At 28.2% G+C, this 24,122-nt stretch overlaps 2 protein-coding genes across 6 annotated transcripts in view; one reads left to right on the top strand and one right to left on the bottom strand.

The window, feature by feature from the left end:
* Positions 1–627: 627 nt before the first annotated feature.
* Positions 628–9,739, bottom strand: LOC114133143 (far upstream element-binding protein 3). 5 transcript variants are annotated; one of them, XM_050202053.1, is made up of 16 exons: positions 9,293–9,739; positions 7,187–7,289; positions 6,932–7,114; positions 6,723–6,852; positions 6,533–6,653; positions 6,293–6,466; positions 6,173–6,226; positions 5,478–5,564; positions 4,404–4,610; positions 4,178–4,319; positions 3,961–4,118; positions 3,724–3,895; positions 3,341–3,477; positions 2,245–2,496; positions 1,744–2,038; positions 628–1,607 (listed from the first exon to the last, which is right to left on the bottom strand). In XM_050202053.1, exons 1-15 carry the CDS (start codon positions 9,374–9,376, stop codon positions 1,745–1,747), a joined length of 2,298 nt encoding a protein of 765 aa, XP_050058010.1. In that variant the 5' UTR covers positions 9,377–9,739; the 3' UTR covers positions 628–1,607; position 1,744. The 5 variants fall into 5 exon arrangements, with proteins under 5 accessions (XP_050058010.1, XP_050058011.1, XP_027836125.1 ...); XM_050202054.1 differs by having other exon boundaries at positions 628–1,567; positions 2,245–2,487; XM_027980324.2 differs by having other exon boundaries at positions 628–1,567; positions 6,723–6,846.
* Positions 9,740–13,324: 3,585 nt separating this feature from the next.
* Positions 13,325–24,122, top strand: part of LOC114119203 (myosin-G heavy chain) — a 73,012-nt gene continuing 62,214 nt past the window's right edge. Inside the window, exons 1-2 of the mRNA XM_027980698.2 lie at positions 13,325–14,705; positions 20,511–20,731. Of these exons, the coding sequence (XP_027836499.1) occupies positions 13,933–14,705; positions 20,511–20,731 (994 nt within the window). The 5' untranslated portion in view covers positions 13,325–13,932. The remainder of the gene's footprint in view (positions 14,706–20,510; positions 20,732–24,122) is intronic.

Raw genomic sequence — 24,122 nt, 5'->3', positions numbered from 1 at the left:
AACTTTATAAATCAAATGTTTAATACACTTTAATAATATTACAATATGTACATACAACATTAGTAAATTGCACAACATGTAAATTATTAAAGCAAGTAATAGTGTTTAAATGCGCGTAATTTGTCGCGTGATCTGAAACAAGCAACAGAAGTATGTCAGAAACAATTTTTCAAAAATCATCAAATATAAATAAATAATTATTTAATAAGGACATGTTAACAAATTTCGGAAGAAAACATCTATTATAAATTGTAGATACAAGTGAGTGTACATATATATACATATGAATTTATATATATAATATTTGACAAATGTATATTAAATAATGTTAGTTTTTTTTTATCATAATAATTTTTTTTTTTTTTTTTTTAGGAAAAATTACTAGAAAATTACCTTTCCCAATGTCAGGCTTCAGCTCAAGACACCAGACATTTCCCACTGAAATTTATAAAATCAAACACAATTTCCACAAGACAATAACACAAAAATATTTATGACAGTAAAATTATAAAATAGATTTTAATTTGTTTGGACATTGGTATAATTATAAACCCTTTAACTCAGTACAAACCTGGTAATTGTTGGTGCCACATGCTGTGAACAAGGTAAAAATAAATTAAACAAACATTTCACACATGACAAATTTTAGTTATATTATTTATAAATGTATTTTTTTCTAAGATAAATTATTTAGTTAAACATATGTAATTTTATTATAATATAAGATATTAAAATTATAGTGGTTTTTCCAAATTTTTACCAAGTTTTGTGCCAGAAAAAAAAACAAAAAATATTGAAAATCTTACCTAACAAACCAACGAAAGTATAACTAAAAACAAGCGTAGTTTCAGTATGTTATATAAATATATATTTAATATATTTTTATACAAATTAAGTAACTTTTATATTCCTTTTAACCAAAGAAAATACAAATTAACAAAAATCACCTATTCATTTAATATACAATTCTAGACAAAACTTGGTAATATTTAAATTATAAAACATTTCACTTAACTATATTATAAGAAAGGTCCTAAATGCCAATTTGATAAATTGTCAAATAAAAAAATTGTTTTATCAATGCCGTGAACCTAATGAAATATTATGCTATACAAATCCAAACTTGAAATTGTCCATAATTTCACTCTTACTTGAAATAACTCACAATATAATAAAATTTATATGTAATAGCATATTATGTGTTTAAATGGAGATAAGAAAAACTTAATAAACACATTATATAGAATAGTAATGAATACCGTTATTATCAAAAGTAACATGATTATACCATTATAGCCTTAGCTCCAGGTATATTATGGCGATTTAACCTAAATATATATACCAATCGCCAAAACTATTAAATAAACAATATGGTTTTTTTCATATTTTTTTTTTTTGCGCTACAAAATGTCTTTACAATTAAGTATAGTACATAATTAAACATAATTAAATATACTAATAGAAAAAAAAATAAAATAAAATGCGTAGAGAAGACAAAACTATTTGTTTATTGATTTAATATGAATGGACCTGACCATAGCGAGGATATCCCTGGTATCTGGACGTTCTGCAATAACACAGTTAATAGTATATTTTTGATGTAAGTCCTGAAATGGCATGTTAAGCAAGATATTCATGTATAGAAAAAAACGATGTTCGCTTTTTAAATTAAAAAAAAATATTGCAAAATGTATTATCTTAGTAACATAAAGCATATAGTTTTTCTTTTTATTAATCTCTTACCTCATTGTTGTTGTGGTGGATCTTGTTGTGGAACTTGCTGATAACCTGCGTAAGCATTTCCTGCAGCAGGATAAGCACCATATCCAGTAGGTGCAGCACCAGGATTTTGTGCTCCATAGTAACCGCCTGCTCCATAAGCCATACCATACTGTGCACCATACATTGATACGTCATTCAATGTTTGGGGTTGTCCAGATTGAGGGCTTGAGGCATTAGGTTGTTGTTGCTGTTGTTGTTGAGGTGATTGTTCTGATCCACCAGGTTGACCATTAGTTTGAGTTGGCAAACCCATTTGCTGCAATAGTTATTATTAGATAGTCTTTTTAAATAAATAAAATGCAAATAATGGTTTAATAAATTATTTTTTTAAAATATACTGAAAGCTAACTCATACATTTTTTGTATTTCTCATAACAAATTTATACTGTAATAAGAATAGTAAGGAACCACCACCCACAAAAACTTGCAAGTCCAGAAAAAAAGTATTTTAAGCCTACTTACTCTAGCTTTAACTTGTTGTTCAACCATATCAGCTTCTTTGTTTTTTCCAATTGATCTGTAATACTCTATCCACTGTGCACTGTAATCAGGAGTCCCTGCTCCAGCACTTCCTCCTGCGCCACTTCCAGCGCCATTAGCAGAAATTGCAGCAACTGGCATAACACCAGCAGCTCCATTTGGAGGAATTGCATGAGGTTGGGGTTGGACATTGGCAGGATTTGGTACTCCACTAGCTCCATTCATCTGATTAAACTGAAAACATTAGGTCTTGGCTCATTCAATAAAAAGAATATAATGAACAAATCATTTTATAATATTCCCAGTTATTTAATAGGTTGTAAAAATGCAATATTTTTTAAAAGTAACAACTATGCCAATTTATTAAATAGTATCAAATTTAGAAAAGACGGAATTACTACCACACATCTTTTTCATTCATAGTTTATAGATTAAAAGACATTTTTAGAGAATTCTTTAATTTTATAAACCATTAATACTTCATCAATATTAAGAATATTCAAATATTTTTTTCCAGTTATTAGTGAAATTAAAAGAATTTTTTTCTAAAATCTAAATTTAAATAAATAACAATGATTAATATTTGAGATTGTGGTATAACTATTTTATTATATAAAATACAACTTAAGTGCCAAGAAGTGTGTGACAAGTGAGTTTTTCATCTGTTCAGTATTTTGTTTTATTTTCTCTGAAGTTCCCATTTTTTTTTTTTGCTTAAAATTGATCAATTATTAACTTATCGAACTACCACATTAATATTATACCTTAGTAAATATACAGTTAATAATATTTAAACAAATAAATATTAAAATGAGAATATTAAATGATAATACCTAGCGGTAATAGCAGAAATAAATATGGGAAATAGAGTTCACTTGTCACAGAAATGGTTTATTAATATTATAAGTTTCAGCGTATGATGTCTTTTTATTTTAAGCAAATCTTATATTTTAGTTGATTATAGGCTTAATATATTCTATTTAATTCACTTATAAATTATAAAAATTAATATAGACTTGTGATTCTCAAATTTTGACATCATATTTAAACTAATAAAAGTAATAAGTAATGTATATACCTTCATTTGTTTGGCTTGCTGTTCAATGAATTCAGCTTCTCTGTGCATTCCCATAGATCTATAATACTGTATCCATTGAGCACTGAAGTCTGAACCCCCTTGGGCACCATTAGCATTAGACATAGGATTTGCATTACCTGCAATGACATAAATTTAATGTTATAAAGAATTAAAAATATTCATATTTTTTACATGAATATACAAAAGTAGAAAATAGGTATGTTAAGAATTTAGTTTTATCTAATAAGAAAACATTTTTGTAAAACCGTTGTTGGATATGTGATATACTAAAGATATAGTAACATTCTTAAAACATAATAATTTTTTTAAACTTATGTATTTTAATTAACGATTATATTTTTAAATTTCTTAAATATATTTACTCTGATCGGTTGGTTGTTGTGGTTGTTGTTGTTGCTGCATGCCTGGATTCCAACCTTGACCATATGCATTCATTTGCCCATCTTGTCCACCCCAACCCATTTGAGAACCATATGGAGGTTGTTGCTGTTGTTGGTTCATGTTACTATAGTTCTGAGAACCACCATTAGGATCCTGGTAATAAAATATAAATAATAACAAAAAAATTTAACCAAAAATATAATAAACAAAGAACATACAAAACCCAATTTTTCATTTATCATGCGTTTAGCATTTTCGATTTGCTCAGTTGTTCCACGTATAACAAAAGTTTTTTCAGAACCTGTATTATTGTGCCGTCTATCAATTTCACAATGTGCGCCAGTTTGCATATTGATTTGTTTGATTGTTTCACCACCTAAAAAAAAAAAAACATTGTTTAAACATTTTTCATTGAGAACTAAATCCAATACATACCTTTTCCAATAATAACTCCACATTTGGCAGATGGTACGGTAAATGTTGTTTCATTTAATGGTTGTGTTTGACCACTGTTACCCCAACTTTGATTTCTATTAAAATTACCGCCTCCGCCACTTTGTCTATTTCCACTACGATTCTAATAAATTAAAGTTATATATTTAATAAATTCATATTAATTATCTAAAAATATTATTTTTATCCGATAATTAATTGTTCTTACCAAAGCGCTATCGACTAATGATTCTATTCTCTGTTTAGCTTCAGCTACCTGATCTGGATTACCAGTAATTAAACATCTTCTATCATCAGGTGTATCTTCATTAAGGTTGATAAACTGGACTTTGGCACCGGTATCAGCTTGAATTTTTTTAATCATATCGCCACCTTTTCCTATAACTAATCCTACTACTTGTTTTGGTACACCAACCTAAATATTATAAGAACATGTAAATAACACAATTAAGGAAAATAAATTAATACCTAGTTGTCATGTATATTAATAGTGAATAGATAATTAACTCAAAAAACATTACCCTAGGACAGGAGTGGCAAACCTTTTGAACACTACGTGCCAAAAATTTATTTCTTTTTAGAGCGTGCCATGAAAAATATTATATTATTATATTGAATGTTATATTCAATATTGTAAAAAAACTTTTTAAATATGTTAACCTATTACCTATAATATTATATAATATATTATAGTAAAAATCTTCGCGTGCTACCTCGAGCACATGTGCCATGGGTTTGCCATCCCTGCCCTAGGAATTACAATGTTTTTTGATATCATCAGTTGTTATATATTTTAATAATAACCTAACTTCCTAATAGTCATTTAAATGTGTATTAATTCTATAGGGTTTTTATAATATTTATATTGATTAGATTTATACTTAATACAACCAAAAGTAATAAGTAATTTAATACATATATATTTGAATATATGTAACCATTGTAACTAGTAAATTACTACAAAAAACAATACATTAATATTATATAACTTTTCAAATCTACAAACACATATATTTTCAAGAAAATGCTTCTGATTTTATTAACAGACTTATTGAATTACATCATATAAATTTATATCTAAAAATACTAAGCTAGTAGATAAATATTATTAATATATTTAATACCAGATTAAACTATTAGCAAATAGTATGAAATATCAAGGTTTTAAAATTTTTTTTATTGAAAGTTGAATAAATGAAAAGATAGTATTAGATAATCATCAAATAAAAATAATATTGGGGATAACAACATCATCGAGTACTGTAGATTTTAAAATAATTACCTCAACTTTGCCACCATAACCAGAATGCATACTGTAATCGCCACTATTTGAACCATTCCAATTTGACCCATTCTGATCGAAATTGGACTAGAATTATTAAAAAAAAAACTATTATGAACATACAAATTATAAACATGATCACATAATGATTAGTTTTCTTTATTAAAAATTAAATTGTAACTTTTATTTAATGAAAAATATACTACATGTACTATATATATGTAGGAAGTGGACCAATAGTGGTATTATATTATAGCCTATTATTTAAGGTTTTGTATTACTCATCTTCTAAAATCATTTTTATATTAATTCTTATTGTTAACTATAAGTATTGTTTAATAAAAGAAATTTATTAATTAAAAACTAATTTAATCATAAATGAATAAAACAAAATTAAAATAAGAAAATTAATATAACAATAGAAATCACTACATCAGTTATATTTAAAACATAATTGTAAATAAATAATAACAATATAATATTTATTATCTTAACATTCATTTTAAAAATTTAAAGATAAAATATAACTTTTAAGGTTTCTAATTAAAATTATTGTTCAATCTTCATTTATATTTGATTATTATATGAAAAATTAATTTTAGATTTTTATAATTTAATTTGTAAACCATTTTAAGAACAAGAAATTAACTTTTTGACTGATTATAATTTATACAATAATGGAAAAATATATTTACCGATCCATCTTTATCACCGCCTCCTAGCATATCATACACCAATTTCTTAGCATGCTGAAAACAAATTGATAAAATGTAAATATTGAATTCTAAAATAATTAAGTTTTAAATTGAATTTACTTCAACTTTAGCGGTTTCACCAGATATCCTTAAAGGTTTTTCATTTTCTTGACTATTAGGGCCATCTTGAATAACTATCATTTTGGCTCCTGAACTTTCTTGTAACATTTTAATAGTTTCGCCTCCTTTTCCAATAATAAGTCCTACTTTGGCTCCAGGTATCATTATCTGGGCCTATAATAAGTTAATACAGTTTTTATGAAATAAGGTTTATTTAAAATATAATTCAATTGTCTTTACTTGAGTAAAAGCTGGTTGGGAAGGCGGGGAAGATATATTAAGTCCTTCAATTTTTGCACCACCTGTTCCTTCAACAGATACTTTATTCTGTACTATGTTTTGTATGAGCTCTTTAGCTAACCTAGATTTGGAGTTATGAATATCTGTAAGTTTTAAGAAAGAAAGAAAATAATTATAATTGAAAACATACGTTATGCTTTGAGCATTTCCTGTAAGTGTACAGGATCGCTCTAATAAGCCAGGACTATCTGGCGCCATTTGAATTTTACACCCAGTTTCGGCCTGTAGTCGACTTATTTGTCCTCCACCGCGGCCTATAACTTTGCAAAGGGTTAACGCACATAGTACATCAAATTTGCTACTATCTATAAATGAAAACCATGAATAATTTATACTTACTGAGTCCAACCATTTTATCAGGTACTTTTATCTCTTCGTTAATAACGTTGCCAAATTGTGATCCAGGCCCACCGATGCCTTGGATACCGGCTGCTGCTGCTGCTGCCACTCTGGCGGCCACGGCTGCTGCTTGCGCGGCGGCTAAAGCCACCGGAGATGTAGCTAACCTTTTTCTGTCAGGCTCTAAATAGTTAAATAAATATTTAATTTAAACTTACATTTTGTAGATATGGTATTAATTGAATATTAATATACCTGAAGAGTTACAGTAATCTTCTGAAGGCCTTTTATGTGTTTCTGGTGATATAGATCCTGTTGTTGAACTAGCTTTGGAGGATGGTTGGATTTTAGCTGCTATCTAAATATACAAACAGAAGATTTTTTTTTTTTAATAATTAGAAAAATATTGTTATACACTTATAAAAGATTGATAACATCCAAAATTAATGCTTATTATTTAAATAAAAATGATATAATTAAGTTGTGATTATCTGCGAGAATAAGTTATAGAGAGCCATGGATTACAAATTTTGGAAAAATCTAAAGAATAAAAGCAACGAAAAGAGAGAAACCTAGAGGTAAACCCAACAATCATTGAAGTTAAATTAAGTAGATAAAAGAGACGATCATGAAACAGTTATGGCTATCCAATGAATTGAAAAAAATATTATAAAAGTTAATAATTAGCTATTAAAGAAAGAATATATAGAAGATATATCTTTAATCGTGAAGCTTTAAATTTATTCTTAGAAAAAACATGAAAAAACAGTGAAACAAATTCTGCCTATTTAAGAAAAATATGTTTTTAGATACTTTTAAATAGGTAATTTTTAATTATTTGTTTGTGAGATTTTTTATTAATCTTACACTACAGTTTAAACCCTAAAACTTCAAAAGTTGTTATTCTTCAAACATTAATTATAATTTATTTTTTTTATTTTTACGAAATATTAAAAATCTGATTGTAGTACCTAACAATAGGCAAGTTTGAAAAAGAATATTTATAAATGTATGAATTATATGATGGAAGTAGCCATCCCTTGATAGAAATTATGAATTAAAATGCTGACAATACATACTAATAAAAAAATGTGATTTACCTAATGATATAATTATTATCTATATTTTTAATAGGGGCCTAATATCACTTAATTAATTATATGATATCTTCAAATAAAAAAAAAATAGGCACAATAAATGGATAGGTACTACATATAGTTATCTAAGAAAATTTTTAAAACCAAAATATCAATTTACTTAAAATACATAAGTGGGTATATAATTTATAGCACAATTAAGATAGTATATTTTTTTCAATATTAACGAAATTACAATATGTATAGGTTAAACTAGGGATCTATCTATCTATAATAGGCATAAATATCATTTATCCAAGTTAAATAAAATTGAATTTTACGATTAGCTTATGACCTCGTCTAATAAAATAGTGTGAGATAATTTTTTTTTTTATTATTAAATTTAATTGATAATAATTTAAAATAAACAATGGTATTGATAACTAAAGTTAGGTGGATCCATCATGCACAAAAAATTTATGGATTATAAAAAATTAATATACCAATCATTAGAGATTATTAAAAAGAATAACCAGAGGAACTAGATAATTATTGCATATGCGATATGCCTAGTTATAATTATGTAAAAAACTTAATCCTAATCCACAAGTCCAAGATTTTCTAATCAAACATTACGTTTTCAACATTTTCCTCTTCTGAAGGCACCAACGACATTATAATAACACGGCTTGACGTTTAAAATAGAAAAAAAGGAAAGAAAAGTAACTGATAAACAACTAGAATTAATCGACGTTCATAAATTAACATAGGAAAACAATCATGACGAAACAGAATGGATGTACACTGTCGTTGTCATGGTCAACTACGATTGTGGAGAAGTACGAGACTAAAAGCTTTTGAGACAGAGCACAATTACTCGTTCTTAGAAAAAAAAATGTTCAACTGTTCGCCAACAGAGAAGAAAACCGAAGGACGGGTGGGTGTGCGGGTTGGTTGGGTGATAGATGAGTAATGTCCCCCCAATAAATGGCCAGGAATCTTAACATGGGCCCAAAAAAACACGCGTCGTGTCAACGAGTGGAATTTAACCACGTACGATGTGAGCACAGGTGTAGACCCACGTTTAGCGGTACGCACGTAGACATAAGTAATAGTAACAATAATCATGCGACAATCGCCGGCACGCCAACAACGAAGCGGTGGCCAAGGCGGGATTGCCGGGTGTGGACGCCACCGCAACGAAGCTCGAATCAGCCGGTGCGGTTATTTAGCGGGCGCGCGTACACGCGGCGCGCAAGGCCGTCTCCGGCGTGTACAAACGTACCTCTTTAGCGCGTTGTAAAGCCGCCGCAAATGCTTGACTCTGATTCTTTTCCGTTGGCGGATTCACCGCTGAATAATCACTCATTGTGAAACATGAAGAATATTATCGCTGACGAAATGGATGCTTCCCGCTGAAGTAGTGCTTGGGCCGTTGGCGCGCGCGTGTCCGGGGTAGGTCGATGATGCAAGCAACGTACGCAATGTGCGAACGGCGAGCCGAGTGTCGGACGAGGGAGAGTGATTGAAAAAAAGTGTTTGTTTAATACGCACGATGACGATGGATTTTATAATACACCTAAGCTAACAAGACACACTCGGACCGCGTAAACAACAAACCGCCGTGTGGTTATATAGACTATATCCCGTTCGGTGGTCGCACGTATGTTGTGTACTTCACTTGTATGTACGAATAGCGAACGGCGTCCGTCGGCGACGAAATGGGTGGGCGGGTGGCGGGCAGGCGCAAGAGAAACGACAATACAATACGTGTAGTGGTCGTCTCTGTCACTCCAATAGCGGCGCACGTTGCGCTCTGTTCGCTTTGGATGTTTACGGTTGGCGGGGCGTGGAAGGGTCTGCCGGGAGAGAAAATCAAGCGAAACGTGATTACCACTGCCGGACAAGGACGTTCGATATACGATCAAGTGTTCGGCCATGGAAGAATCAACAGCGGCGTGTGTTTCTCGACCACGACACGCGACAGCGCTGGCCGCTGAGCACAGTGGTTCGAAAAATGAAAAAAATCTATACCTATCACATAAAGAACATAATTCGTACGGACTACGGCCTACGGGGCACAGGCAACGTTCAGCAACAGGTTACAATACACAAATTTTTATACAATAGAAACTTGTAGGATAGAATGTTCAATGTAACAATAGTCGATTTAGGTCGCAATTTCAACGAAAAATTGGGGTTGCTGAAGCTCCTCATTTTTTAGTTGGTCCATATTTCCACAAATAAATATAAATGAGGGTGCTACAGTCGCGAATCCAAGGAAGGGATGAGGGTCCATGACCCCCCGTAGACTCTGGTGAATTGAAAATAATGTCAATTTTCGTCAGCTGATAAAATGCATTGTTTTGCCAATATAGCGTTTTTAGTGAAATTTTATTCAAGACCTCCCTATTGCCGCCGAAGATATGTTCTGGATCCGCTCCTGGGATACTATTTTCAAAACTGTTGGTTCTAAGTGTTCTAACTCCAAGCGTTCTCCCTTAATTTTAGCTAGATTAATTCTTCAAGGGGGCAATCGAGTAGGCTTAACCTTACCGATATTTAATAATGCCTAATCATTACCTAACGGTAAAAGCAGTGCCCTCTTTCCCCCACCGTGGCCTGACTTTAGAAATTTTTGTACATATAATTAATATAAAATAGTATGTTAAATTAAAAAAGTAAATAGTGCCTATCGTATATTTATATCTCTTCAAACGACAAATTCGTAAATCATAATTTCGTTTCTAATTTTTCTTTGGGAGTTGTATAATATGTTCAATATGTCAATTATCACCTCAATCATTCCACCGCCGTTACTGAGTAACTGCATTTATTTTGTCAACATTTATTACTTATTAGGTATATAAAAGCTAAAATAGCACTGTTTTTCCATAAAATAGGTAGGTAATATATAACCACGGTCAACGATGTATAGATTTGGTGGTTTAAGGTAATAACTAATAAGCAGGTAATAACCGTTGGTGTAAAACTGTAAAATTATGTGTAGAACAGTTGTAGATATCTGCAGAGTTTTAAAAGTTCACTAAAAATACGAGTATACAATTGAACTAAGATTACAAACTCATTTATAGAGTTAATTTTCCTCAGATGAAATTGTTTAGTTCAAAATACTTCAAATTGATAAGTAAATATAATTGTAGTTTATTGTTAATTACTTTTTAATTTTTTAATACCTACAATATGTTTTTGAATTTTATAGTAAAATTTATTACTTATTAGTTATTACTATTAGACACTTAATAATTAATACATAGGTACCTAGTAAATTAGTGTAAAGCGTAAACACTTTATAAGCAATGTTTATCCCACATAGCCACATGTAGGAATATTTTACTAGGTATTTTATTGTTTTTTCAGAAATAATTAAACAATAAATATACGGACACGGACCAAATGGCAAATACTAAAAAATATACTAAATTTTCATTTTATGATTGATCTTTGTTATTTATAGTCTTATAGGTATCTAACATTTAAATATTTAATTGTAAATTATAAATTATACATTTTTTTTAGTTGTAGAACCATATCAAAATCTATAACTTAATTTTTTATACGCAATACGCTATAGTAGCTAGCTTCACAGTGTAGTACAGTGAATACTAATAATAAATCATAGTGTTTTTGTGTGACGATAAACATAAAGTGCTGTCTAAACTGCCCACATTATTTATGAATACGTTATTAAGTTGTTAAAAAGTTAATATGGGAAAGGAATATATTTATTTTTTGTTTCTTTATAGTTTAAAAAAGGTTTCGGATAAAAATTCAATATTAAAGGAACAAGCCCGACAAGGTAGGTAACTATTACATTTCTTGGTTAAAATATTGTTAAATTTACTCAAATATATTATACATATATATTTTAAAATTTTCAGATTTTCCTTTACACTTCAAACAACAAAAATAATATTACATGTTAACTTGCATGTAACTTGATTTTTATTTTATAACTAGTTCAAAATTAAAGAATTAATACTTGTCATCATCGATTAAATATATACACGTAAAAACAAATAGGTAAATCGAACAAATATGATGATGGTGAAGAGTGAAGATTATCTGTTACAACCATGATAATCCTTACCTAATTTATATAATACGAGTCGTAGCGGCTGATATAGTGGTATGCTCTTCAAGGTGGATATTAATATATTATACAGATTAATATGTAAGACATTTATATGATGAGTATTTTACGTCAAATGGATTACCCCGTACTTCCATTATGAACGTGTCACTGGGTAGTAGTGCCTTGTGTGGTCCGTTATTTTAGGGACCGAACCGGACTTCAAATTTGAATTAGGAACCGAATTCGGACCAAATTAAAAGTTAAAAGTTAAAAGAAGACCAAATTCGGACCGAACCCATGGCTACTTATTATTGATAGACCGGACCGGACCAATAATTAAATTTAATCGAATAGAGTAGACCGAGACCGGACTGTCGCGGTCGGTTCGATCTTAAAACATTTTGGACCGTGTATGGACCGAACTGTATTTTTTTGTGCACATAAAATATGTGGATAAAATACAAATTGTTATTCATTTTTGGATCATGTAACACACAAACAAATATTAATACAACGCAGTATACGGTATATGTTACAATAATCGGTATAATGTTGTTTAATTTCCCGAAATTATGTGTTTTAATTTATGAATTCTAAATATAAAAATAAACCTTCATAATATATTTTGATGGGTGGTAGCCCATATTTACGGATAACCGATTATTAGTAAACAGTACAATCACTTTATTAATAACCTATTAGTTATTACCCACTTATAGTTTTGGTTTTTATTTGGTATTTTTCGTTTTATTTATATTACACAACAATATCTTATTTAGATTTTAAGTACCGTGATTGCCGATTGGGATCGGACCGGACAGAACGGATTTTAATTTTTTTTTTTTAACCAGACGAGACTGAACATAATGTATTTTATCTGAGGACTACACCGATTTATTCCTAAAAAATATTGAACCGGACCAAATCGACGATTCAATAGTTTTTGTATGTTATTACCGGAATTGACCGGACTACGGATCGGACCATGCAGAGCACTACTGGGCAGGAGGCACTAACTCACTGTTGCATTTCTGAATTTTTTATGTAGAAAAGAGTGATGTACTTTTTCAAATATTATAGTCGTATTATATCAATACTTATTAACAACCGCTAGATGGCGTTAAATGTTTCACGAACGAATTTGTCGCCCCCAACTTGTAGACTGCAGTGTAACTCACATTAACGGTACGCCGCCACCGCCGTAGCCGCGATTCTGTTAAAAGTCGCGTAGACCCTCCCTTCGCGTATCGTCGTTCAGTTCAGTGTACCGAACGGCTCCATCCGCGAAAGCTGCGGGGCGACCGGGACACGTGTTGCTGCGTGCCGCCCTCAATATACGCGAATCGACGATAATAATATATTATAGCTTCCAATCATTATTATTATTATTTTTTTTATTTGGTGTTCGATCGTAATTGTTTTAATATTATTATAATTATTATCATCATCATCGTGTGCTCGCACAAAAAATATACCAACATACGCGGTGACTCGTTCGTTTTTTGGCTGTCTTGTTCGGTGATATCCTAAAAGACTATATAACATATCAATAAAAAAAATCGAACCTCTCGCGAAAATAGAAATTATTTTCTGAAAACTGACGTCCGTTCCGGGGGGAATAATATAGCACAAGTAGTGACGCGCTGCACCGCGCGCCGTCTCCGCGACCAATCTGCAGCGAGCGCGACGGCGGCGGTGCAGCCGGCGTTCGCGGACCGCACGTTTTGACTTCGCAGCATCCACCTGTTGCCAGTATCGCTTAGGTGGCAGTAGAATTTGAGATACAGCGACTTTGGTTGCAGAAGCAAAAGCGACAGTCGACTCACACCATGTCATCCCACAGCAGTTCCATGCGGACGTTCCGGAGTTCCGATTCGGCCAGCGAGATCGGATCGTCCGAGACTTCGTTTTCCGAACGGTCTCAGCCGTATTTTGCGTTGTGCTCTCCTAGGTCTAAGTCCTCTGTTAACGTGTCCAACAGCGGCGGAGTAGCTAACTCGGCGGGTCCGGGTAGTAGTGCAATCGGCGGGTCCGGTTCAATGTCGTCCGGCATCAATCATAACAACAACAACAACAACAACAACAATAATAACAATAATAACAATAACTTCAAGCAGCAGTCGGCACAACAACCGCCCGCTGTCGCGTACCACCATCAGCCGTGTCGGCGGTCGTCCAGTGCCAAGGCGGCCAACAAGCCGCGACCCGTCGTCCGCCGGGACCTGGGACATGTCAATTCGTTCCCGGACGCGCACCATAACATTCATCATAAGACGCCGCCGGGTGCCGGTTCGTCGTCCACGTCGTATTACACGCCGCCGAGGAGTCCGTCGCTGAGCGTGACCACTCCAACCGATGGGCCACCACGCCGCAGCCCGACGACCCCGTCGTCCACCGGAGTATTCAAATTCCCGCCGTCTGCGGGTTCCGTGACCACCGCCTCTTCGTCGTCCGGTGGTTCGGCCATTGTCCATCATTACGGCCGCAATGGCGGCACAAATCCGAATACACCGAGGACTCTACCCAGGAGTCCATCCACGGGCAGCGCCGCTACTACCACGTCGTACAACACGAACAGCGACAGCGCGTGCAACACTCACAGGTAAGTCCATATCATCCCTGCACGTGTTGTTGTGCACATTAGGTTATACTATATATGATGAGTACCTTACATACTATAGCCATTTATAGAGCGCGGAATGTGTAGATAATTATTCATTATAGTCATTACAAATTATAATGCAAGAACATTTTGAAATTTTAAACATTTTTACTGCACAGGATAAAACATTTTTTTTTTAATAAATAACACGGGCACTGCTGCCGTTGCATATTTCGGTATTTTTTACCGAGTACCCGGGTAACTACAAAAAAAATCATGCTCCAATTATAAAATATTATAAAACTAAAAACTTATCCATTACAACAATTATTTAAACAATCTAAAGTATTAAAGGTTAAACTTTTGTATTAAAGTAAATTCCTTAAATACTTATTTAAAAATAAAATGATTAAATATAAACGTAATTGTTATAACATATTTGATGATCATAATTGAATAATACCTCTGATTCATACCATTAAAATATGCCGTTATTGCTTAATAAATCATTAGTCCATAATTTAAGTAGTAAATTAACATATTATGTATTGGAAAAAATTATCAAAATATTTGTTTTATACGTTACTTTAATAAGTTCAATATAAGTTACATAACCGTCTCTGTTCAGAATCGTTTGTTTTCACAATATTAATCATTGAAATAAAATTTAACATATCCATTACAATGATCCATTCGATACCTACTTCACAGCAGAGCAGTATCCACTTGCATACATTTTTAAATATAATATTCTGTCTATTATTTTTATACAACAGGTGAAAAATAGGTTTATGTGTGAAGTTTTTCTCATATTACCGAGCGGAAAAATATCCTTCCTCTTCACATTTTATTGAAATTTAATTTTTATAAGAAAATAAGTTTAGTAGGTTAAAATAATATGTTTTTTTTTTGTTTTAATAAATAAAACTATTCCATTTGTGGGGATGGATTATACTAAAGCATTATAATCTATAGTTATAGATACTTTCATTCATTTATTGTTCAATGACGAGTGACGACTGATATACGTATACAATATATATGTATACATGTATAATGTATACCATTTATCAAGCAACTACATCAATATTGTTCTAAGTAAAGTTAATGGTACTCCCAATATTTTTTTTACTTTTATGCGATTTGTATGTAGGTATTATATATAGGTATCAATTAGTATAGTATGAATAAAATTAAATGTTAACGACTAAACGAGTAGTAACAAATAAGTAGATACTTATTGATAATAAATAAGGTAATAATATTATTATATTCATATCTAAAATTTATATATATTATAGATGCATTGAATCTATTTTTTTTAGTTTTTTTTTATAAAGATTTGAATGATTGGAAAATTTCCCTACAAAAACAAAAATAAAATTTTTTTATTGTAAAATGTTAAAACTCTTTAAAACGATTTAAATATTTTAAAACTATAAGGTTAGAATTATTGAATAACTTAAATTATCATATTCAAATTAGGTAAGAACTACATATTTCTAGCTTGATTAATTTTAGTTTTTCCCTGTTGTATACGCATTGAAAATTTGAAAGCTTATTAGATATTGGTTAAAAATGTTAAGATTGTTTCAATAATATAATGGCCAATTACTTAATGCAATTGGTAATACTTGAAATTTAAAAGTTTTTAAAATTGAAATATAGCTTACACAAAATACTTAACTAGGTTTCTAACTTACTTAATTTAAATCTTAAATGTATACGTAATACATTAAAGCCTTAAGGTATACAATACATATCCAATATCTATATTTTTATGAATTATTTTAGGTACTTATATTATTATTTTTTATGTTCATAAAATATGTATTATACATAACAGTTACAATAGCCATAATTCATAATATGTCATTGCAGTCATTAAATTCATAAAGAAAGACATGAACTTTAATTTATAGAACTTAATACATTTAAACTGTCCGTGATTAAAAATTTAGATATAATAATATTTTGTTAATATTACACAAATACATCAAGACAATACAAAAATAAACCTAACCTATGTTGAACTATAATTATATAGTTTGTATTAAAATTTAATTTTTATCATTAATTATTTAACAGAAACAGATATTATAATGGATTTGACTCTTGGATTAGAAAGTATAAAAGTATAGGTGGCCAGGTAGATACCAGAATCTTAAATAGACCTAATAACCATAATATAAACAGTTTGTTAATAGTATCTTGGTCTAATATTTATGTAAATTAGAATAATCTGTTTAGTTCTATATGTTATAGATACATTAGTATACTAAATTAAAATACAGTGTAGATATTATTATGTTAAGTTGACAGCTAAAATGATTTAGTGTAAATTGGAAAATTCGTGGTAGGTAATGCTATTAAATAATTATTCCCACTTAAAAATAATACTTGATCTTTTATAATTTATAGCATTCTCAAGAATGACAAAAAGTTGTTAACGATGCAATTAAAATATACAAGTATTGTTTATCAATTGTAGACGTAAAAAATGATGCTTTTATTTTATTTTTATAATTACAGAGTATAGAATCGCCAAATTTAACTAATAAAAATAATAAATACAATGGAATCAGTATTTTATTCCTTCCAAACTTTTTTTTAAATTAAAAAAAAAAAAAATGGTAACATGGTATTATTGATATTTAAATTTGGTTTATTCTTGATTTTAAAATTTAAGTTTTAATTAAGTTGTATAAATTATATTATTTATTCAACGGTTTACTTTTAAAATATATGAATACAGGATGATTCATCAAGTATGCTCATTTTTCTTTAGTAATTAATATGTTCAAATTTACAATTTTGGAATTTTTAAGTATACTCTATTATTTTTTAACTTTTGTACGTTGATACCTTTATTGGATAAACCGATTTTATTGGTGATAGAAACATTTTTTTTTAAATGAAAACCAAATTTTTTTATCTAAATTGATAAGCTCATAATTTATTTGAAAATCACTAGTTCTTGAGTAGATAAAATCTACACTTAATGATAATAATTCTTAAAAATAGTTTTACAAAAATATAAAATAGGTAGATATAATACTGAGTTTAGTACTTATTATACACTGAAAATTTTTACAAATTATAAAATGTTTATATAGATTATTACTATAAATACTATAATTTTCGGAATCATCGTAGAATTTATATCTACGAACATATCTTTCCTCCTTTCCCCATATTCAAAATATTACAAATTTATATGTAATTAATTAGTATACTGTTTTACACGACTATATTCATAAAATACATTTACACATTGAAAGTTTTTGAATTAACGAAAAATTTAAAAATGTGAAAATGTACGTTCCATATCTTCTAAACCTTATAGCTAAACCTATTATATTAATACTATTATAGTATTATACATACTTAGTAAATATAGTTAAATAAATCAAAAACTAATGGTTTGAATTTTGATTTATAATTTAAATATATCACATTACCAAAAAAGTTATTTTTTGAATAAATTACAGAAAAAAGGGTTGGTTATTTTTTGAAGAAAAAAAGGAGTTGGTTTTGCAGCTAGACACTTTTTAATGGGATAAAAAAATATTAAAAATTCAAAAGTCTTTACTTAGGGAAACACTCTGTGTATTAATTATTAGTAAATTTATGATAAAAAATGGCTGTTAATATAATGCTCTGCAGCTGTATGCTGTTTTGAATTTTTCGAGTGTACCTTGCCATTGAGTAGATCACTGTAATGGATGTGATGAATTTGAATTTAATGATAAAAAATTAAGTATATACGAAAAATGATTTTGAGTAGAGACAGGTGTATCAGCTTCTATTTCTAAGTTTATTTTATAATTTATATAAATATAACTTATGCTTCTATTTGTAAACGGTGTGTTGTTGTATATTTATAATTATTATTCATAATATACTAATAACTTAATATGTAATACTACCATACAGTAGACTGGTGTGAATAGATTCAAAGTGGTAAAAATATCTATAAATATTTTTAAATAATATGTACCTTACAATTATTAATGTATTTTGAATTACAGTATACATAAAAAAAACTTTATTAATAATAATAACTATAATTATTGTTATTTTTTGTTTAAATATCCAATTTCTTCAAAAATAGAACTTCAAATGCTTATACAAAAACTGTGCTTGTGTGTTTTAGATATTTTTAGAATATTATTAACAGAACTTATTCTATACCAATTTACGAAGAATTATTTTTGATTATTAACAAAATAAATTTGTAGATAAATTGTTATTATATAGGTACGTTAGAACATAAGCTAATGTCAAAATGTAAACTTCAAACGCTCATAAAATATTTATGTTGTTTTACATTGAATTTTATTTTAAAATTCCAGTAAAAAAAATGTATGAGGAATTTTGTATTATTTATTTAATCTGCTACTAGAAACCACACTAAAAATTGAAGGATTTTTGTTCTGCTCAAAAAGTGACAAGGGACAAAAAGAAACTACATTATTGTAAAACTATTTTTTCACTGCTTTGCTCAAAATCTAAAGTAGACAATTTAAAAATGCTATAAATAACTTAAAAAGAGTACAAATATTAAAATTTTTAACCACATAATATAAATAATGCTAATATAAATGTATTGTGAATATTATCCTAGTTCAAAATTTTCAAATTAAGAATTTTAACTTTTTATTCGCTGATTATTGTTACTTAATATATTGATAAATACGTAATTTTAAACTATTATAATTGTGGGTGTCTCATTGCTTATACCTGCATGTATTGTCTCTGTCTTACGTAACATAACAAATCTACGTACTTATTGGATTCTATTTAAATATATTTGTGTTAATATTAGAGAAAATGTATATTAAATTATCAAATTTGTAGAGATTATAACCTGTCAAAGAAAAAAATTTTTCGTGTATTAATTTTAAAACGAGTTTTATAAATTAAAATAAAATGAATTATTTAATTACTTATAAATCATTTAAAAATAATATTATGAAAAACAAACTATTTGTTTATAAAAAATAAAAATTGAAATTATATAAATATAATAATATGTAAAATTTTTCTAATATTAACTATAAATAAACTATTGTAAGAACCCGGCATGTAGTTTTACGATGCTATGAGTAACTCAGTATTGAGACAGACACAAAACACGTGGTACCTATACTTGGTATTGCGTAGTTTTAATACTCAGGTATTTACTTTAAATTTTCATTATTTACTATTATACAAACATAATTATTATAGTGTGTGTTTATCGAATATCTACATTTGATTTTTACTATTTGTTTTTTTTTATGTGTATATACTGTGTAGTGCATAGTGTATACAACTTAATATAGATGTATATTTACTACTATTAATAATAATTTATTATACATATTATATTGATATTTACACGTAGGTACTTAACAATAAGAAGTATGACGTATCATATTTTTAGTTTTGAAACAAATTAGATATTATATCAATAATTATCAATTCTAGCTATAATAGTACAACAAAAAGATAATAATAAAAAAAAATTATCAATTTTAATCACGAATTGGTAAAAAAGAAGAAGCAAATAATAGGTAATACTAATAAGTACCTATACATAATTTTCATGCATTGCATTTCAATCGTTATCCAGATATATTTTAATATTCGTTTTAATTTACTTATTTATATTTAAACATAAACAATTATATAAAATTAATAATAATGTATTATAATATTATGCAATATTATACAGTTTTATTTAGAAAAAGTATATTAATATTTAATATACGTTTTAAAATTATAAACAATATTTCATAAATTATTTTTAATTTATTTTAGGTCAGCGTCTGATTTAACTGAATGCACGGAGGAGGATATATCTACGATGCCAGCATCGGTTTCTAGACCATCGTCACCTAGAGGCCGGGGTCTAGCTTATCTAGCGTCACGTCGAAGTAGTCGTGACTCTCAATTTTCCAATGAAGAATTAGCACCGCTTAACTTTAACGCCACAGCTCGTGGGAGACAAAGAAGAACATCCAATTTTTTGGAACTTCCAGGTAATGAATTAAATAAAAAATGCTAAGATATTAGAAAAGTTATTAAGTTGGATAAGATAATACATACATAGTTGAGTATTAGATAACTGTCTATTGATTCGCTCTCCACATGAGAGATTGTCTGATCGTTGATAGCTTATTTTTATTGATATGTATTTCAAAGCATCAAAGCATTTAAAGATAAATTATCATATTATTTTAAAATTAATTGGAAAATAGATTACAATAGAAATTTTTGGATAACTTCGTCTACTCTAAATAGTTGCCATAAAAAAAAAACTTAATCTATAATTATGCGGTAAAAATGATTTGAACTTAATAATAGTTAGGTACTTCAAGGGTTTGAAGTGTGAGATTGATACATGATGAAAACTAACTATATATTATCGTTTGCAATTTATCTTACAGTTAATAATTCATGTTAAACACGCAAATTGACATTTTGCATGTTAATGCATATATTTTAAAGTGTATCATTAAATTATACGATGTTAACCATATGTATGTCAAAGGTATAGCGTAAGTTCATGGTGTTTTGAGATATTTGGCCAGCTTCTTAATAACGATTGTAGTATTTCTTTTTTAAATAATTTGAGTTCGAAAAAAAAGTTTCAAATCTTTCAAACAATGTAACATCTAAAATTTTCGGCACCCTAGGTAAACATGAATAATGCTTTTCAGTTGATTTCTTTCTGCTCTACGTTCATTATTTTTTATCGTTGTAAGTTTAAACAAACATTCTAATTCCTAGAATGGGAAAATTCACAATTGTCTGAATTCTGTGTTTTTAGTATTTTCGTTAACAGTTTAAATTAAAAAAAAAAATTGACGAATTTTTTTTCTTTTAGGTAACTATAGTAGCACATATTTTTAAGTTTTAAAATTTATGAAACTGAATAAAAAATGTCAATTAGTCTATAAATTCATAAAGAAACAAACTGTTTAATTTTAATATTTGATAAATTATTTATTAATTTTATGACATTACTCGTAATTATTAATTAATCGTCACCTTTTTAAAAAATATTTATTGAAAAATGGTTTACCCTTTTTAAACATTTACTGTTTGTGCATCTCTTAATTGTTTCACCGCTACTTCAAATAATTCATTAATAAAAACTTCAAAATATTTTCATTGGTTGTATCAACATAATAATATGTAGGTTGCTATTTAAATTATTATATTAAACAAGTTAATAACCTTTTAAACCTTTTAATTAAATTACTTGTAGAATAAAAAAATGTATTTTATGTGAAGTATCATAATAAGTATTTTAATTAATTATTATTTATTATTAAACATGTTCTTGTATGTAACATACTTTGGAAAAAAAATTAATTTTAAACATATTTTTTCTAATATTTAAGAATATGTAAGTCCAAGACTAATATACAAATGTATAGTTGAAATAATTTCTATCATTGCACAAGTTGTATAGAACTGTTGTTCGGAATATTTACCGATGAAAGTAGCTGTAGATACTACATGTATGCAGAAAAATAACTAATAAATTGTTTAAATTGTTTTATTGGCAAAAATTACTAATAGTAAATTAAAATTTTAAGCTTTTGTATATATTTTTTTATTTAAAATAACGCGAGTTTTTAAATAAAAGATTATTCATTTCTGAAGAGATGATCTGAACATGTTTTAGAGCAGGACATAAACGAATACATATAGTATGGTTATTCACGAGCAAAAAAGATCAAAACCAACTTAAATTAACAGTAAAATTTAATTATTAATAGTTAAATATAGATAAACGAAAGCTACTATAGAGTTAAATAAAATATTCCTGAGTTTTGTTATGTTGTAACCTGTAAGCTATAGGACAGAATGATAATTGAGACAGTCAATAAACAAGTGCTGAAATTCATAAGATGAATTAATATAGATAAATTATTCTGATCAAAAATATAATAAATCCTTAACAATAATAATATTTTGTTAGATTTATATAATTAAATAATAATTTACAATTTATCGCTATTATCGTCGATAAATTTATAATAATTTTTAATAGATATCAATAATAATAATAAAAAAAAATAAACAGTTAATAATGTTAAATATAATATTAATATTTAAAAAAAATATATTGATCTGTATACAATAATTTAAGTGAGTTGATAGGTTTGATATGTAATTTTATGTGAAAATCACATCATTTTGATATTAAACATGATTATATTTTCCATTTAAAACAAAGATGTTTGTGTTTGACATGCAATTTTAAAGAAAAACTAAATAGTGCTAAGTTTGTTATTCTTTACTTAAAGTTGTATTTTTTATTGCTAGATTCGTATAAGTTGATGAAACAGAGTATAATTTCATGACACGTCTGACATTTGATGTAGGTTGTCATTGTGTCATAAGATAGTGAAATCAGTAAAGTTTATTACGCTTAGTTTAAAGTTTTAGTGAAAATTGCTCTGCTTTTAGATTAAAATGTATGCATAAGTGAATAAAAATAACACATTTTATGACTTGGTCGACAGCTGATGTAGGTTACCAATATTTGATTCAGTGGTAAAGTTTTAAACTAAATTGTTTCCGAACTAAAAAATATGTTATGATAATATGGTCATAACATACATATATACTTCAAGGGATGAGATGGAAGAATATAACAATTATTTTACTATGTTTATGAAAATGTGATGATTGGTTAATAAAAAGTTCTAAATTCAGTGTTCTTGAATATAAAATTGTAAATTTAATATATTTTAAAGTTTATTTAAGAATATTTGTGTTGTTGATGAATGATGTATGAAAATTGATTCTAAATGGATTTCTATAATATTATTATTTTATAATAGAGTAGACTATAATTTTAAGGGTAATATAACTTATTTAATTATAAATAAAAACAATAATTTATTTATTTTTAACCATTAGACAAAAATCATTTTATAAATATATATTATTATATTATTAATATACCTAATTGGTAAAAATAAATAGTTTATTGAGCGTATACATTTATTCAGACTTATGTGTACCTTTATTAATTATATGGGAGAAAATCAGAAAAATAATATAAAAATTTATTATATTATATTTAAATTTTTATAATTTAAACCGTAGATTTTTTTTTAAATTATAAAAAAATGTATTCATTATATTTTTTAAAGTACCAAGTGAGTATCTATAGAATACCTACACATTTTATTATTAGTTTATTATTATTTAAGCTTTACATCTAAAGATTATACTCTTAGTTTTTTTTTAGATTTTTAAAAATTCAAATTCGTGGTGAGTAGAGTGAACTGTTATTTTGTGAGGTTTAAAAATTTTAAAAAGAGTTAATTTGAACAAATGACTTATATAATGTGTGTTGTGTACGTAAAAATAATTCTATCAAAATATTTCAATGAAATATTAAATAAT

This window comes from Aphis gossypii, chromosome 2 (genome assembly GCF_020184175.1).
Source record: "Aphis gossypii isolate Hap1 chromosome 2, ASM2018417v2, whole genome shotgun sequence".
Lineage (NCBI taxonomy): Eukaryota > Metazoa > Arthropoda > Insecta > Hemiptera > Aphididae > Aphis > Aphis gossypii.
This window is presented reverse-complemented; position numbering and strand designations above follow the sequence as displayed.